Source organism: Podarcis erhardii (genome assembly GCF_964252035.2).
Source record: "Podarcis erhardii genome assembly, chromosome: 5".
Lineage (NCBI taxonomy): Eukaryota > Metazoa > Chordata > Lepidosauria > Squamata > Lacertidae > Podarcis > Podarcis erhardii.
In genome coordinates this window covers 47,902,289-47,921,594 of record NC_138509.1, presented here as the reverse complement: position 1 = coordinate 47,921,594, position 19,306 = coordinate 47,902,289, and the positions used below count along the sequence as shown (strand labels likewise).

Genomic DNA, 19,306 nt, shown 5'->3' with positions numbered 1-19,306 from the left:
AGTGCACAAAAGAACACAGTCAGGCAATTGCAAATTCTCAGCACCTACTTTTCAGATTGCTGTGAAATATCTTGTGTAAAAAAAAGTAAGGTGGTTTTCTTGTTCAGTTTTCTGCTTTTTTGCAAATTTGAGGGATGAAAAGAAAAACTTTAGATATAAAACTATGTTCCTCTGTTCGGGGTGCTGCTGTAAATAAGTGCGCAAACAGCTGTAAAAGAAATGAAAGCACTGAGGAAGTAATGGGCATGAAAGGGGAGTAGCAGAAAGCGATTTTTGATCCAACCACCTCAAAAAAACAAACAAACAAACAAATTGTCTGCTACTCCAAGTGGCTTGGAGCCCTCTTCCCCCCAATTTATAAGATTACCCTTTTATCAGAATTTCTCAAGTAAGTATATGCAGCACCGACTATGGAATTTGTCGCAAATGATAGTACCTGATTGTCAGTGGTCGTAATACCTTCTGGCACTGGACTGCTCCTGCTTATGGTGAATATGGCAGAGAGATACAAGGATCCATCCCCATCTTGCACACATTCTGTTGCCACATCTGCAATGTTTCTTTGCATGTTGCAGATGTGTGGTGGGATGTGTGCATATGCAGAGGATAGCTCAAACATCGAAAGAGAGCTTCTAGTTACATAAAATTATAAATCTTTACTCTTTGGAGTTTACATATGCGAGTATACATCCACGAGCAACTATTCATACAACCAGTGCTATAAATTATAAAAGTATACTATAAATTAATCACTTTATTTACATTTTTAAAAATACTCTATTCGAACTGTTGCATTTTACGTTTTGAATTTAGTAACACTATAAATAAAAATAAAACTCTTGGCCAGTTGTCATACAAATCAAAAGTTGGTTTGGGTGGTTGCATAATGCTATTTCTGTCTGCTAGCTTGCGTGGTAGGAAGCTCCTATGGCTGACTTCTTTAGCATGAATTTCCTTGTGAGGAGAAAGAACTGGAGTCTTATGAAGTGATTTGTAATATCTGATTGCTTATTAATAATACAACATGGAAGAGAGGAAGCAGCAAAGCACCAGGCACCCTCGCTTTTAAAGCAGGATTGTTTCCACAAATACAAGGCTCTGCATTTGATCCTTCTCATTGGCTGGCTGCAAAACGTTCTTTCTTTTTGCTGGTTATATTCAGGCTGCCATATTCCATCTCTCTTGAGAATACACTCACAGAGGAAGGGAGACAGAGCACTGATTTTAGCTCCTGTTCTTTCTCAGGCCAGATGTGTCACAACTTTAAATAGCCATTAGCCAACAGCACCATTAAAAAGGCAACCATACCTCATGAAACCCTTGAGGTAGTCATCGATGCTAGACTTAAAACAAATTTCACAGAAACAGGACCAGCACTCCCTCTGGGAGCACATTCAGGTGGTGAGTGCCGACGAGATTGTCACCAAAATGGAACAGAACTAAGCATGTTCAGTAACTATAGAGTGCTAACTGTTAGAGAAGAAAACTGCTGGAAGTAGGAATGGCTGCTGGAAGAGGGTAGGGCTGGCTGATGGGCTGACTCCTTTTAGGAAGTGGGGAATAACAGTAATGCTTTGTCGAGAGTCCCACAATATTCATTCATTTGCAGCTAACTGGCAGATATCAACAACACAACACAACTGAATTGAATTTTATTATTTCGGTCACAGAACAGTTCCAGCCCACATACAATATCAAGGAAGTCATACAACATGATAGGGATACATTTGAATTTGCAATTAGGTATAGCAGAGACAATACAGATATAGCAACAGTTTAAAAATATATAAATTATAACTTAGTCACTAACATATAACCTAAAATTATCATTTAAAACCTTAATCATTATGATAGCACATCTTGTTCCCTAAGTTTTATGGCAATCGCACAGAATTTGGCTACCCTTAACATGATCTCAGGATCCTACAACACCACACTTTTAGGGAGATTTTGCGGAGGGTTCTAGAATATTTCTAAACAGGGTCTCTATATTTAAGAAGGAAAAGAAGGTGGACTGGCTACATCTTGGCTTACTTTAGCGGGTTCTCGTTTGTGCTGCAAATAAGTCCCAGATTCTTTCGTGTGATGAAATGTGTGTTTCCGTTTAAAATATTGCATTCACGAGCCACAGGGAGATAAATTCTGGCGTTGTTTTCTTAAGACTGCAAATATTTGTCTATACATGAACCTGGTTGTCAATGGAATGCTTTCCCCTATCACAAAGCTAATGTGTTGCTTAATCTCTTTGCTTTTTTGTAGTCTCCAGTTTATGTAGCAGAAGTCAGTCAAGATCTTGTCCAGCAGACAGAAGAAAAACTTGAAAACAGTCCCTGTAAAGAGCTATTCTCACCTTGTGTGAAGTAAGTTAGGGTTATTTCACTGTTGCTGTCTGAAATATTCTTTTCCAATTACGTTCCAGTTAAAGGCTGAGAGTTTCAATTCGTCTCAGCTTCTTATTTGCTGCTCGAAACGAACATTTGTTATCTTAAGGGCTTTATACAGGCAATGTTTTTGTGTGTTTTTTTTTGTGGGGAGGGGAATTTAGAGTGTCCAGTGCTAAACACAGCTGGTTCAGATTGATTTGATATTTGTCCTGTATTTGTGGCCCCTTAATGCAATGGGAATAACTAGAAGGTAATACTCAATAAGCCAAAACTGAAAAGGAACCAGTACTAGGTCCAACTCTTCTATTTGCATCCTTTACTTGTTTCCTTAAAAAAATTATCCAGTGACATCTGCACCCCTTGCAACATACACTTAGCATTTTAAAAACTTCTTTTGAACTCCCAATAGTTGGCAGTGGGGTTGCATATTTGGCTGAATGCTGCCGGCTGTACCACTCATTTGTCTTGAAAGCCATACAGTAAGAAACGCAGGAAAACAGCAAGTCAATCCCCTTTCCTGAACTTTGTCATTTTTCATTTTGTTAGCTAAGTGGTATAACATCTGCTTTGCATCCAGAAGGTCCCTGACTCGGTCCCTGGCATCTTCAGGGTAGGGCTTGAACAGATCTCCATTTAAATCTTGGAGAGTTGTTGATAGTCATCATAAAAAATACTGAACTAAATGAACCAATGGACCATATAAACTGACATCTTCCTGTCTTCTTACACTCATAAAACTTCTTATTTGATCTTCCTGTACTTCCCTCTCCTAAAAGCATGAGTGAACATTATAATAATAGCAGTAACAAGGGGTGGGGGGGGATGTGTCTGTTTCTTGCTAGGGAAAAGGATTTTCCTTTACAGTGAACAGGGAAGTACCAGCCCTGATTGGTGTAGAACTAATAGAGAAATGCAGGGTTTCTTTTTCTCTGCCAGGGTCCCTAGTGAAATACGTAGCATGGGCCACAACTTGGCAATGTGCATACATGTGACAAAATAGGTTTTTCACTCATGATGGTGAACATGCTTTGCCCATGCTTTTTCCTGTGTATGTATGGGGTATTGGAAGGTCCTGTACAAAACCCAACCTTCATGTTGTTGACAGTCTACATCAATATATTCTAGCCAAAACAGCAAAACGAAAAGCTTCAAATCCTCGTGCTTCCAAAGGAGGTGCAGGGAATCCACATCCCTTTCAGACTGAATTGCCTCCCATTCAAATTGGAGAGGGAGGGGGGATGAATTAATTGGCTGTTAGCCTATGTGGACAAAAGACTGTGCAAATGCTGCTGTGCACCGTGGCATTGAAATGTATGTGTGTTGTGTCATCCTATTGTCTGTGAAAGGGCTTATCGATTTTCGCAAAGTCGCAGCAATTTTGCTATTGTACCGAAAAGGTCTGCATAAAAAGATTTACGTTGCAAACCCTAGTTCCCATGTTTGTCGGGACAGTGGGACCTTAAAACAACAAAAAAATCAAAAGCCAGGGATCATTGAAAGCCGTCACCATGTAGTCTCTGTTGGCTGGGTGGCTTTTGTTGCTCCCGGATGGTTTAAGTGGGTATTTGCAAAAATAGACCAGTAGTTCTGCTTATGTGTTTGAATGACTTTGTCCTGCTTTTATTTTTCTCTTTGCCGGGGAAGAAAATGAGAATCATTCACAGTGTTAACAACGAGCTGGTTTTGTCCCCTTGGCTTTGTTTGTATCGTGTAGGGATACTGCCATGCAGTTATGAAAAAGGCAGAGCTGAGCTTGGTGTTCAAAGCTGTGCCTTGTTCATCTGCTGTATACTGATTTCAAAGCATGGCTTTTATTGGTAAATCTTGCCTTTTAAGACCAGAAGAAGAGTCTGCAGGCTCACACCAATAGCCCATCTAGTCCAACATCCTGTTCTCACAGTGACTGACAAACCAGCAAGCGGATTCAAACACGAGCAGCCTCTGCTCCTGTGGTTTCCAGCAACTGGTATTCATTGTCAAAGTACAAAACTAAAACTCAAAGAGATATATGAAAGGCAGCCATTGTTCCTTTTTTTAAAAAAAGAATTGTTCTTAATTATCTAGTTGAAATAAACCAGCTTTGCATAGCATTTAATTAGCTATGTACATTCAGGTGTGCATGAAGAAACCCTGCATTTTTTGCTCAGTGAATCAGACTGTTGCAATACCTTTAATACAGAGTTTACTGGCAAGGGTAGAAACTATAAACACTGGTTGGTAGAGCATGTTTTGGTTTATCAGCAAATATCATAAAACCCAGGTGTTTGAGAACTGCTAACCTCCTAAAATATTAACAATTACTCATACCATCAACATCCGCAGAGTTTGACATTAACAATAACATGCTATATATTTTTAATGTATTTACATTTGAACTTGTGGAAATTCACCTAAGCATCCTCACTTCAAAGAGACTAGTCTGAGTACGTCTTCATAATGAGACTCGGGATTGTAAAATGTTTGTCTTGTCTTTTTCATCTGAGACAGATCTGTTCAAGACTACCTAAGTGGAGAACCTTTTCGAGAATATTCAGCCAGCATGTACTTTGATAGATTTCTCCAGTGGAAATGGCTGGAAAGGTAAGTGGTCCAGGTGGGCGTTGTATGTTTTTATTCCATGATGGCACTTAGGAAAGGATAGGGGAATAATAATGTTAATAGTACTTTTAGCACTTGCAAATGAATTGAAGTTCACTCTTTTTGACTGCCCTTAGACAATGGGGAGACTTTGTCCAAACTTTTCATGCTAATCATAAATGTAAGCCCATGTTCTTTATTTTTAATATTAAGAAGCTAAATACTCAGTTAAGAATATTCAGTTACTAGAATAAATAAAAGCAGGGATAAAGGACAGCCCTGGTTAGTACCCTACTTCAATGGAACTTGGTCCATTGGGCAAGTGTGTGTGCTAGGCAGCTGCACCAACTTTATGAGGCTGAGGTGTTTTCAGCCCCCTCAGTCTCTTTGGGCAGGGGGCCGGGTCACCTCAGTGTGAGGGGAGATCTGAGTACAGCACTGTGTCAGTGGCTGAGTCCTCCTGACCGTGGAGGTTGTTGAAGCCACATTTTGCTGAGTTCCCTGCCAAGGTTGCAGCGTCACACACATTACATCAAATGTGCGTGATGGGCCCCCTCAATCTTGGGTGCAAGTCGGCGTCTCTGATACTAGGATGGCAGCCTGACTCTCCCAGACCGCACATATAACTAATGCAGGAATTTTACACTTTGGCATAAGGTTACCAGATTTTTTTCAATGAATCCGGGGACACTTTTCAACTTCAATGGATTTTGTATGGGGACTGATTTGTAAATCCGGGGACTGTCCCCAGGAAATGGGGATATCTGGTAACCTTACTTTGGCATACTCCCAGTTTTGGCAACAATGCATCAATTACTGTTGCTTTTACTGGGTTTTTCTTTGGTTTGTTCTTTTTTAGTATCCATTCAGACTTTTTATATTTTTAAAGCTGCCAACTGTTGAGTCGAGGTATTTGTTGTATTGTTTTGAGGGGGGGTTAAGCGCATCTCCCAGTTGCTGTCTGCCACACAAATACTTCCTTTTCACTATTGAGTAACTGCAGGCAAGACAACACCCACACATCTGGGATTAGAGAAAAGGGCCATGAGGGCAGATGGGTGTGGAGCCTAGTCTAGCTGCTGGTACGTCTCACTTTCAAAATTTAGCATGAATGTTTCAAGGCAAGACTTCTGAATGCAAGCCTGAAGGCTGCAAGTTTCACTATCCTAGTGTTGCTGTCTTTGATAGCCCTAAGCTCACCCTCAATGTAATAGCACGCCGCCCCCTGGTGGCTCGATCGGTTGTGGCAGGAAAGCAATAGTGATACTCCTTTGAGTATCAGCTGAGGATGTTCATTTAATTGCCCCCTGAAGAACAAATGACAGCGATGTTCTTTTTTTAAAAAAAAAAAGTGAGGTGCTGGAAGAAAAAGGACCCATTTCCCCATTGGATTTCAGAAATCCAGTTATATAAGTGAGAGTTCGATGGTCCAGGCTTGACTTTTCTTCAAAATATCCCCTGAACCTGGATGGGATAGATGGAGTTAGTTCCACAGTTGAAATGTCTTCAGCAAGGAGCTGGCAAGGCAAGAGTAAAGGAAGCTGCAACTGTGGCTTCACTGACTACATGTAGCAGTGATGTAGTGGAATAGGCCCAGATTAGGTCAACAGACTATTTTGATAATCAAGTTGGCCCTTAATATTTCCTTGAGGGAGAATTGCTGTTATCAGCACCCTAACTGCTACCCAAAGGGTGCTTCCGGACCATCACAATTTGGGGGTAGAATTTAATCACATTCCAGCAGATTGAGTACAGGGAGTACACGCCTCTCTCTCCTGATGGGCAATAGAGGTGTCCATGTACTCAAGGTATTTGCCATAGAACAGAGCTGGAGAAGCTATGACCCTCCAGAGGTTTGTGGACCACAAGCCTCATCTTTCCCGACCGTTGACTGTGCTGGGTGAGGCTAGTGGGAATTGGGAGTTGAGCAACATTTGGAGGGTCAGGTTGGTCTGCCCTGTAGGAACAGGAAGCAAATTGCTTGTGTCTAATAGCTCCACGGGGCTATAATGAACAGTGTCATTTGAGAAATGTGAAAAACCTGCAGAATTTCGAAACAGCTGGTAATACTATCATTGTGCATTGCTGTAGGAATGGCTGACTTAACTTTTCTTTTGTTGAGTTAATAGCCTGGGATGGTGAGCTAATGGTTAGGGGATGATTTTCTTCAAATCACCTTTAAAGCAACATTCTTTTTTTATTCTTCTTTTTTCTTTCTTCAAAGATACCATTAAGCATTTTATCTCTTTTCTCTCTCTCTGTCTCCCATTCCCAATCTTTTTTTCAGACAACCAGTAACGAAAAACACATTTAGGCAGTACAGGGTATTAGGAAAAGGTGGATTCGGGGAGGTAAGTAGTTCTGGAAACTTCTGTTGAAAACAATGTGTTCCTCGGAAGAACAGTAAGCCAGCCCCACAAATATCTGATGGACTGAGCATGAAAATGTTAAGGACTGTGTGATTTCCATGATTTAAGGTTAAAGAATCTTTAAGCTTAAGCCATAGATGGTGTCATCAGGCAGTGTTTTTGAGATAGTAAATGTTTACCTGTATGTAAATATAAAACCATATCGCTTGAGAGAAAAGCAACATCTCAGTAGTAGAGAATCTTCTCTGCATGTAAAAAATCTCAGATCCAATTCTTGGCATCTCCAGGTATGTCTGGGAGAAGTGTCTGCCTGAAACTCTGAAGAGCTGCTTTCAATCAGTGTAGCCAATACTGGGCTAGATTGACCAATGGCCTGAGTTGGGATATGGCAACTTCCTATGTTCCTTTGTTGAAGAGGCTTCAAAGACTCCTTTATTGCATCCTGTTTCTGTGGTTGCTCTTTTGAAAAGTGAGGGTTGCATCTCAACCCCTTGGTTGGCTGCAGCAGGGTCTTCTTCTGCCTCAACCCTCCAGAATGGGAACTTGCATTTTCTGTAGTTCCCAGAACCTCTTTCAGCCCAAGGGCCACAGCCCCTTCTACACAGCCTTCCTGGGGCCACAGCCCAGTGGTGCGCTGCACTCGAGACAAAAGCGGGAGCAGTGAATGCAAATTGTACCTTTGTACAGTAGGCTAGTGTCTAGGTACATCCCCATGCGCCTTCTAGTCTCTATCCAGGCAAACAAGAAATATTAACAGAGCTGAAGGACGCATTCTAACCAGGCAAAGCATTCAAAGAATGTGCAAAGAAGGTCTGGGAAGGGTGTGGCTGAGGTATGGAGAGTCTCAAATGCTAGATGGAGAGGCCAGGAGGGCCAAATTTTGGGTGCCAGGCCTGAAGTTCCCCATCCCATTGGTAGAGGTTATTCTGGTCAGTGTCTCTCAGTTTAGGATATTCAATGAGTTCTGTAGCTCAATGCGCCCTGAATTTTCCTTCAAACTTTGCTCCTTGTCACATACCGAAGTTCATCTATTAGTTAGTCTCTTCAGTTAGTTCTGAATTTCCTTTAAAAGTAAGATGGGGGGGGGGCGTTTCAGATAATACAGTTTTATCAAGAAGTGATTTTAGTAACATAGGCATCAATCCTAACCCCACCTACCTTGGAGCAAGCCTTGTTGAATGCAACAAGACTTCCTTCTGGACTGTCATGGTCAGGATTACCAGTTTTAAATTCCTCCTGCACAACCCCCCCCTCCACAATTTGTTGATGTTCTTGTTTTCCTTCTAGGTGTGTGCTTGCCAAGTACGAGCAACTGGGAAAATGTATGCATGCAAAAGATTAGAGAAAAAAAGGATAAAGAAGAGGAAAGGTGAATCCATGGCCCTAAATGAAAAGCAGATTCTAGAAAAAGTCAATAGTCAATTTGTAGTAAGTATTGCCAAATTTGCAATGGGCACAGGCTTTCCATTGGGCGGCACACCCATCAAGGAATGGCATTAGTCACAGGAAGTGTATAATGCTTCCAGAAAACATCTTGCCTCAAGCCAACATTCTGAAGTTGGCTGTACAGTATATGATATGTTTTGTCACTCCCAGTACAGCCTTTTCTGTGCATCATTCTTTCATAGTCCAAAACGTCAGGGCGTCTCGTGCTTCATTTGTCAGACCTTGAGCTGCTGCAGACATAGGAGATGCAGGAATAAATTGAGAAAATTAAACCCAGAGCAGCACAGGAAGCCAAACCACCACCACCAATGATAATTGTGTAAAAAGTGATTGATAGTTAAACAAAACATGGCTGCATGTAAAATAATCTAAGGGGGAAGGTCATCTGCAATAAATTATCTGTTTTGTTCTGATGAAGTATGAAATGGGGTACAGTCTAGGATATCTCGTCATAATAACGTAATAATCTGAGCTGCTTGTAGAAATTGTTGTGATTGCTACAGAATAACGGCTACCACAGCTTTATGTGCTATCTTGTATTGTTCAACTATAATCACTTTTTACATGATTGTTATTGTTTTTGGGGGACTCCTGTAACTTGGTCTGTTGTTTCTCATTCTTTTGGGGACTGTCTCCTTTGTTTTGGTTGTCATCAGGTCTCTACTTTTGCTGAAAAAATATTCATGGCAGCATGACACTATGGACCTGCAAGTGATAATCTTTATGAAAACGACCTAGTACCACATTGCTTCCAAATTTTCAGAGTTTTGTTTTTTAACCCTTGACGATTTGCCTATCTCCCCTTTGGCTCCATTCAATCATATGATACTTGATGTCATTCCAAATGCAGAACATTAGCAATGAATGAATATGTGTGCACCAAGCACCTGTCTTTGTGCTTTAAACTATCCCAACTGTTCTTCTAGGTCAACTTAGCCTATGCCTATGAAACAAAGGACGCACTCTGTTTAGTTCTAACCATAATGAATGGGGGTGACCTGAAGTTCCACATCTATAATATGGGGAACCCAGGCTTTGAGGAAGAAAGAGCCTTGTTTCATGCAGCAGAGATTCTTTGTGGCTTAGAAGACCTGCACAAAGAGAACACTGTGTACAGGTAAATATCATTCCGGTGTGTTCAGAAACTCGTTGCAGAGTCTGTTTTATTTTCCTGAGACTTTACATAGATATTTATGATATGCAGAACCACCTCCATGTTTTGTGCTTGTGAGTGGGCTTTTCAGGAGTATCACATAAGGACCCACACATTGAAATTTTATGTAGAAGCTGCTCATCCATTAAATAATGAAAGCCATCTACTTAGAAATTGAAGATCCTGTATGTGGATCTGTCTGGAAAATGTTACAATCCTTATCTAGTTTCCCCGCCTGCGACAGCCATAGGATTCCTATATTCAGCCCCCAGCCTCTCTTTCAAAAAGGCTCTTGAGTAACAAGGCTGGGAGCTCTGCTTAAGACTTCGGGAAGCTGTGTTATATGGTTACCAGATTTTTTTCAATTAATCCAGGGACCCTTTTTTTTTTTTTAAGCTGAGTAGCAACAGGGAGTCAGTAGTCAGGATGGTGAGGCAAAAGACCCTGGGTCCAAGCACACATGCATATTGTATAAAGGTGCAAAGTCCTTCTTTCACACCCTGTGAAACATAAATGCGCAGAGTTTTTTAAAAAACTGGGGAGTGGCGCGCCGCGTGCCCATGACTCCCAAGCCTTCCCTCATGTCCTTTCCCCTTCTCCCTTTGTTTTGACAGATCGGGGAGGCTTAGGAGCCACGGGCAGGCAGCCGTTGCCCAGGAGGGGCCAGCCTGTTAGTGCAGTTGGCTCTGGCTGGCTTCAGGAGCTGCTCGCTGCTGTGGCGCAAGAAAAATGGCGGGTGCCACAGCAGCGAGCAGCTCCTGAAGCCAGCCAGAGCCAACTGCGCTAACAGGCTAGCTCCGGGCTGCTGAGGCTGCTGCTGCCATGTTTCTCGGGGACAGATTTGCAAATCTGGGCTATGTTATAATGATTAGTTATCTGACTTTATAGACTCATATGTTCAAGAGTTTCAGCCCTAGGATTACAAGGGAAGGGGCCATAGCTCTGTGACAGAACAGATAGTCTGTATGCAACGTGGACTTCATTTTACTGGTGGAGAAATAGGAGGCAGGACTATTTCATGATGCACCGGGAGTCAACTTGTCCTTGATCTCGAAGAGGATAATTTATCAAAGAGATCCTTTTTCAAAGGGACCAGAGCCTGGTGTCAAAGATCAAAATGGTTGGGCACCTCCAGCAGGGGTCCCACTGGCAAACCTCCTGGATGGGCTCTCACCACTGCAACCTGCTTGTTCACCTGCATCATGCCCTGACTCAGAGGGAGATGAGCAAGCAGAAGGCAAAGAAGGTGAAAAGCAGTTTGTAGCAATGATGAGCTGGAGGAGCAGCAACATAATGACCACGAGTGGTGGAGTCACTAAGGGAAGGAGACCATTGAGGGCATCTTGCTCAAGAACCCCTACAAAACATGGAAGTAGCCAAGTACATGTTTGAACTTCCACGAACATTGTAAGAATTTCCCCCTGTTTTGTTTTATTTTATTATTTTGCAATAGTGGGGGTATTGCCCCTTAGCTACCGATCAACAGCCTACATGTAGAATGCAAGAGAATTAAAACATTTTGGGCTCGTCAAGGAAACGTTTAAAATTGGAATGAAGAGGTTTGTTGAGAATGACCTTTCATCCCACCTCTCCAAAGCGAATCTTTTTGTTAGCACTGAGAATAAGCATACAGTAGTATTTAAAATAAAGCCATCCATTTTTTTCTGCCTTCTCTCACCCTTCACATATTTTCTCAGAGTTGTTTGTTTGAAAAGTAGGCCTGGTCCCATTGGTTTATCTTGTGAAGTTTATCTTGTGAGGTCAATAGGGATTTAAACCAACAAAAGGAAGGGAACAAAAATGTTCTTCGTACATGTGCCTTGGCTTATAATAATAAATAATGTGCATGATATGTTTTGAATAAACAAAAAAGTTCCCACTTGATTAGTAAGGGGAAACCACTAAGTTTTCTGTCCAGTGATCGCAAAACCTAAAATCATTTAAAAGGGAGTAAATTAAAGCTCTGTATAATGGGTGGTCCTCTCACAGTGCAAATTGCTCTAACAATCAACTTGGAGAATTAAAGTCTAGCCAATTCACATGGTTGTTTCTGTGGTGACAAAGATCTGTGTATCAATTTGCCCACCTTATTGTCACATGGGGAGGTGTTTGAAGCAGCCCCTCCCAAATGCAATAATCTGTGAAGCAATATTTTAACAAGTTTTCTCCAATGCATGAATTTAATAAAGCAAATAATTATCCTTATAAAAACTGGGTGGTAAATAGACTTTTCTACCTCAGAAGTAAATATGTATAAATTGGCATTGTCTAAAAATAGGTTGTGAAATAATAATAGTGCAGTGGCTTTTTGAAATCCAGAAAGCCAAGTTGAGTGTGGATTTTTTTTTTTAGATGGTCAGCACCCCTTTGGTCACTTCCATACACTGGGGCAAGCTAGCCCTTATTTATATGGGTGGCATATAAATAATAAAGTGGTTATAAAATTATTATTATTCTAATATTATGATGGTGGGTTAGACATTATCACCTACATGATTCTCAGAGTTCTCTGTCAACACAAATCTCATTGAACTGAATAACCTTGTGCCAGCAGAGTGGAATATTATTTGATGGACCGGGAGCTTCCATCTTGCAATAGTTAAAAAAAAAAAAAAAAATGACGTTTGAAATCTGTTTTCTGAGAATTGGCTCCCTGCTGTGTTATGGCTGGAAGGAAACAGCATTCTGATGCCTTGCTATTCCTCCAATATCAAAGCTGCTTTCATACAAATAATTGCAATTTTTTCCTCTTTCTTTCTCTCTCTCTCTCTCTTTTTAATAGGGATTTGAAGCCAGAAAATATCCTGTTAGATGATTATGGTAAGTCTGAGAGCTTTAGGCAAGGCCTTTTCTTCCACAGTAAAGTAGCTTACATTTAGTTGTATGACATGGTATTGTGCAGAGCCAAATCATTCTCTGAAGTGGGTAAGACATGGAGCAGCCTCCACTGCTTTTCTTGGGATATAGAAAAGGATAGACTTCCCAGAAAAGAGAGAGAAAAGAAACTGCTATTATGAAAAGCAGTGGGTGTTAGGTTCAGGGCAACAGATCTGTAATAAGTAAAGTTGTTCATTCTCCTTATTACTCTGGGAATTTTCCTTAATAAATAATTATGGTGCTCAGATTTGTATGCTGCCCCCCACCCTGCCTTTGCAGACGCACTCTATCCTACTTTTCGGAGCCGTTTCCAAGATGAAACCCTGCGTTACTGTTTTTGATCAGCTGTGTCAAAACTAGTAAATAACATAGGCACCGTGTGGGCGACAGTGAGAACAGGATTGCTGTACTAGATGGGTCATTGGCCTGATCCAGAAGCACTCTTTTTGTGTTATATTCCCTGCTCTCAAGAGAGAAATGGTTTTGAGTTGTGCTTGATTGTTCTGTATCCCTGTTCCTAGGAATACTATTCCAGAAAATAAAATCTCAGAGCCCAGAAATGAATGATGCTTTAGCCTGCTCTTGTCCACAAAGATGATGCAGGCCAGCATAGGCCAGCCAATCAGCTTCCTGCAGGGGAAAATGAAATCCTGATAATTTAGGGTACCAGATCCCATGGAGGCTTTTACTTATACAGTCATATGCACAAAGGGCCCCTCTCTATTGACACTCACTTTGTGCACACAGGTGTCAGGAAAATTACTAGAAAGAGCATGCAGTTCTGGGTTCTGGCTCCCTAGTGTGTCTCTGCTCCTTGTTTCCATTCTGCTGTACACAAGAGCTGATAGTGCCCAAATTGGGATTATACGGAGCTTGATGAACAAATGCCCTGACCTGGAATAAGGCAGTTTCATTTGTTCCTTGATTGGTTTTTGAGATCTTTCAAAGAGCCAATATCATTTTATTCCTTTAACGTGCTTAGATTTATTTTTTATGATGTGAATTTTTAGGGGAAAAAGATTTGGTTGTATCAGTTGATGGCAGGCCTTCCACCTGCCGAACAGTATGGGGACCAGTTTGGGGCAATTCTCCCTAACACTGTCTTCTCACTGCCCTGGGCTCCTCTTTCAGTCTCTTATGGAGGGGGAATTCCCCAACTCTCTGGAGCAGATTTAGGGAGGTGTGGAGCTGAGAGATGCCTTATCACCAGCGGAATGATACAACCCATTGTTTTGTAGAGGTATATAGCTATGCTAGAACATTTGTGGTTTTTTCCTCCACCTCCTTTTAGGCCACATCAGAATATCTGATTTGGGTCTAGCTGTTAAAATCCCTGATGGTGAATCAATCCGTGGACGGGTAGGAACAGTCGGTTACATGGGTAAGTGATTTAGTACCTTATGTGTGTTGCTATCAAAACTGTCTTCTCAAACTTGGTAATGCAAAGTAATACCAAAAGGAAAAATAAAATAAAATCAAGCACAGCAAAGCAGTCATGGGCAAAAGGCTCTCTTTATTTTGATAAGTTTGAGAAAGATGTCATGACATAAAAGAAGTGTGAAATCCAGTGTAGCACTAAGTTTCATCATTATTATTATTATTATTATTATTATTATTATTACAGTATTATTATTATATAATTTTTTAAATAATTTTTCTATTTTACAATTTAGAATATTCATTTAAACAACTTTAAAATACCAATGACTTCCCTTATTCTCTTTCCATGGTTCATTTTACATACCATAAATCCCTGCATATTTTACATAAACTAAAGCATTCAGTGTTCCATTATTACAGCCGTCAAAACTTGTTTACACTGTTGAATTTATCTTAATGCTGCCAACATTTTCAAGTGTACACAAGTTTCAGTCCACATATTAGTCAAAGAGTTATATATCAGGGGTTGCACCCAACATACTGCAAGGTAAGTTGCTCTGTCAGCGCAAGGATTCATTCATTCATTCATTCACAGTGGAACTTCCTCTCACCATGCTCCCCCAAATCCATTCTGGGGGCTCCCAGTAGCAGATGTAACATGTGAACCAGTCCTTTTGCCAAATCAAAGCTTAGATGGAACCTTTTCTTTCATTCTTGAATTATGGCTGGTTATTTAGCCATGGGTGTGATGATGTCAGTTCAGAAATGGATCCCATCTACCTCTCTTGTTTTCCCAGCTCCAGAAGTCTTGAATAACCAACGATACACCCTCAGCCCTGACTACTGGGGGTTAGGTTGCCTGATCTATGAGATGATTGCAGGACAATCTCCCTTTCGCGGAAGGAAAGAGAAGGTGAAGCGAGAAGAGGTAGACAGGAGAGTCTTGGAGACCGAGGAGGTGTATTCCCATAAATTCTCTGAGGAGGCAAAGTCTATCTGCAAAATGGTAAGGGGGCTCTTTTTCTTTCTTTCTTTTTGGAAACTTGAAGCCCAAATTTCTTAGCAGCCTGCATTGAATAGGTAATTACAGTTGAAAAAGATTAATCCAATGTTAACGCTGTACTTCAGGAGCATGAAAATTAACCAGAGGTCATAGAAGTTGCACTGAATAATCATTTAGGTTTTTTAGTTTGCTCCCTCCCTAATGATGTTTCTGTCACTTTACACAACAGAAAAGTATTAGCCATCCTGTGGCTCTGGAAAAAAAAACTTTTTAGGAGCTTCTAGTGTGTTGTCCGTGCCCTTGAGAGATAAGGGTAGCTTAATTAACTCTCCATACTAGTTCCAGAATTTTGAAGACCCTCAATCAAGGCACTTTCAGTGAACCCCTCCCCCCTAATCTGGGAGACCGGGGTCTCTCTTCAAAATGAATATTGAGGCAGTGGGTCCTTTGCTGATTTTAGCCCAAGAAAATGCCTAGTCTTACCACACTTCAGAGCCCGCCTTGACTCAAATTCACATGTCCGAACTGGCACGTGCTTTAATTCACTTGCACAACAAATTCAAATAGCTACGTTATTTTCAGTAAGGTGTGTGTACATACAAGTGTACATATTGAAATGTATCCATTTCCCACTACAGTCCTTTACATGTCTTCATCTTGAGTCCTAAACTTTTAGGAGACACAGGGACATGCTGTTGGCATCCATCTGTCTCAAGAGACAATGGAGTGTGCCCCTGGGGGTGAAGTTAAGCATTAAACATTAAACCGCACCAAAGCGGCCTCCCTGGGCCGCAAGCTTGGGCAGTGTATATGGAGGTCCTGGGCTGCCCAGATGACAAGAACCCCCCTCACAGCCTCACTGATGTGGTCCAAAGGAAAGCAGAGCAATATATTTGGCAACAGCTTGGCTGCAGGAGTTGCTGAAGATGCCATCCAGCCGTCTTAGGGACTCCACTATGGATTTGTGTGACGTTTACTCCTCAGCCTTTTCTTCTCCTTTCAAGGCTATGTTTCATTCAAATTAGCAAAAACTCAGTTTCAACACACTGGGATGCTCTGTGAAGAGACAAGAAGAGGGTTCTCCACACAGTCCCTTAACGGCATAAGGGATGAATAGCTTCTTGGTGATGCTTTCAACAGTTTCTAAAGGGATGTGGGCCACAAGAAAATGTCTGGGCTTTTCTCTTCATTACTGCAGTATGGCCATGTAGTAAGATTTATTGGATTCATTTTCAAAGTAATTTTTCTCTTGTCTTCCATTTCTGACATGGGTCAGCCATCTCCCATCATCCCTGATTGTTGACTGTGCTGGCTGGTGTAGATGGGAATTGTCCTCCACAACATTTGGAGGACAACCACATTGGCTACCCTTGATCAGAACAATCTCTAGTTGTGACTGTGGCAGCCATAATGTCAATAACAGACACTTGGAAGAAGATTTCACCATTTATTCCATTTACTATATGTGCTCTTCCTGTTCCCACCTGTGAGAACTGTGAGACTTAACATGTTCACAGATCTTCTTACATGTTGTGATCTACTAAAGCTGTGCAAGAGCCAGTCCTGATCGCCTAATAACTTCCCTCAGTGATGCCTGTATTCTGTTGTATGCATTTCCGCTGCCTTTCTGTCTATATTTTTCTAGCTTTGGGAACAGTTTAGTTGGATAATTTTTCCAGAAACAGTAGCCTGATCATTGACAGGACACAAGCAGGAGCTGTTCCTTACCACTGAAGCTGAGATAGATTAGATAGATGATAGATAGATAGATAGATAGATAGATAGATAGATAGATATAGATTAGATAGATAGATGATAGATAGATGATAGATAGATGATAGATGATAGATAGATGATAGATGATAGATAGATAGATAGAGATAGATAGATAGATATACTCACAGTATTGAACTTTCTGTTGCATGTATAGCTGAGACCTGATTATGTCCATTCATTTTTTAAAAATGATTTTCTAATTACAAGCCTATACAAACATTTTTTGTTTACATGGTCTGTGTTAAGTTTTCCATTGCTGCCCTCTAATGGACAAAGAGAAGACAGCCAGTGCCGGATTTATGTATAGGCTAAGTAGTCTGAAGCCTAGGGCCTTTAAATCTAGGGGGCCTCGCCAGCCTGCCCTCTCCCCAGTGCTGCAGTCTCCACTCTCCCAAAACTGCAAACCTAAGACTTCATGCAAGGACAGGGCAACTCAGGCCCACCAACTATGAGACTCAGGGCTAGCCAGTGGGGCCCAATTTGAAGCAGTGGGGCACAACTTGAATTTTTTTTTTTTTGAAGGCCCCAGTTCACAGCCAAAGTCTGCAAAAAAAAAATAGATATAAATAAAATCCATTTAGATTGCCCTGGTGCGGGGGGGCCTTAGGAACAGCACACAGGGCCCAATTTGGCCAAATTGCTCCAATTGCCTTAAGGTCAGCCCTGATGAGACTATGCAGGGGTTGGACTGATAAGCCCTGCACCTTCTAGGTCCCTGGTGTCACCATCCAGAATACAAACTCAAGGACTTGTTATGGAAATAAAGGAGGGCACTTATTGGAAATCAGTTTTGTCACCTCTCCCCCCCCAAACCCCGAGACAATGAGCCCAGCCACCTTTTATTCACAGTCACATAAGCACTACACTACAGCATGGTCATAAACCTGTACGTCCAACCGCTGAAATATACACCCAATATGTAGCAATGGAGATTTATGTCACTGCTTTATGAATGAACTCTGTGTTGTATGAATGGACTCTGTATTTTGCGAATTACCTAAGAGCCACCAATAGGGAGCTCTAGAATCTGACAGCTAACCAACTGGGTACTACCAAACAGCGACCCCTATTGTTGAAAGCAGGTAACCAGCAGGGAATGCTTCAGCTCAGCCTTTGCACTGTTGACTGAACACCCCCTGCTGTGCAGATAATGGAGAAAGCTCATAAATTGTATCCCTTCTGGCATCCTGGCCAACTCTATTATGCTGGTGTAAAACCTGGTGCACCAGAAGCCCAGAATAGCCGCAAATAAAATCCGCTCATACGTCAGTGACTGATAAGACTTGTCAACCAGTTCTTCCAAAGTCTTCCTAAATTATAAAGCTCCAAAATACAGGCCAAAAGAGAACAGGTCTGGGAAGAGCAAGGCATACAATCGGCACCACCAGTGAAAAGGACCTGCTCCGTGTAGCTCCTGCCCTGTCATTTGATAGGGTTCCCACTTGCCCTCCTTCTTGACATGGAATGCTCTCTATTGGAGTCTCCAGGTCCAGTACAAAGACCATAAGAAGGGAGAGCAGGAACCCTGAAGTTCCCAACAGCTGTTAATCAACCAAGCAATCACACAGGTCACCTTTGTCACAGTCAGGACGCCTATGTCCTGGCCAGGCTTGTGCTCAATCTTGTTTTTGTACAATGTTGTTCGTTCTCAGTAACCAAAATTATATTATCAACATATATAAGCAGAAAAGTTGTTTTCCTTCATTTGCAAGGAATCGTACAAAACAAAGTGGCACTAATAAAGAAAAGTTCCAGGGTGGCAACAGAAAGCAAACTAAAAATGCTTTTGCAGTTCATCAGAACTATCCAGCAATATCAAGTAATAGGAAAACTGGTGCTATTAGCAGTAATCCTTCTAGTTGGTTAATTGGTTCGGCAACTTCCATGTACATGACATGTGATGCTAATGATTTCCCCAAAGAGTTAAATTATAACTGATCAGAGGCAGCTACAAATGGCAACAAAATATCTGTGAAACGAAGAGGAGCAGGTTTACTCAAGTGTGTTGCAAGCAGAAATACTGTTTGTAATGAAGTGAGAGCAGTAGTTTACTTGCTCAAATTAACAAATAAGAAAGTTTTGAGAATTTAAATTCTAGATTAAAATTGATTACTTAATTGAGAAGGGGATTGTAATAAAAACACTGGGGCCTAATTTGAATAGTATAGTGCCTGGTATCTGGTGGGCAATCTCATCCTTTATTTCCACACTGTGGCTGCAGACCAAATCACCTGTCAAGAGAGTTATGAGCTTCAGGTGAGGGTCAGATGCCTTGTCAATCTCAGCAGGTATATAAGAGGACGACCGTCCTGGCTAGGCCTTTGCACTGGCCAGCTTCTTA

The 19,306-nt window shown here is 41.4% G+C and overlaps 1 protein-coding gene across 3 annotated transcripts in view; it reads left to right on the top strand.

The window, feature by feature from the left end:
* The window catches only part of GRK5 (G protein-coupled receptor kinase 5), a 153,455-nt gene that overhangs the window by 118,018 nt on the left and 16,131 nt on the right, over positions 1-19,306 (top strand). For 2 of the 3 annotated variants that reach the window (XM_081863732.1, XM_081863731.1), the window contains exons 5-12: positions 2,260-2,360; positions 4,872-4,964; positions 7,249-7,312; positions 8,618-8,758; positions 9,703-9,893; positions 12,712-12,749; positions 14,098-14,187; positions 14,984-15,192. In XM_081863732.1, the coding sequence (XP_081719858.1) occupies positions 2,260-2,360; positions 4,872-4,964; positions 7,249-7,312; positions 8,618-8,758; positions 9,703-9,893; positions 12,712-12,749; positions 14,098-14,187; positions 14,984-15,192 (927 nt within the window). Of the gene's footprint in view, positions 1-2,259; positions 2,361-4,867; positions 4,965-7,248; positions 7,313-8,617; positions 8,759-9,702; positions 9,894-12,711; positions 12,750-14,097; positions 14,188-14,983; positions 15,193-19,306 lie in introns of those variants that run through there. The other variant, XM_081863733.1, reaches the window with a different exon arrangement.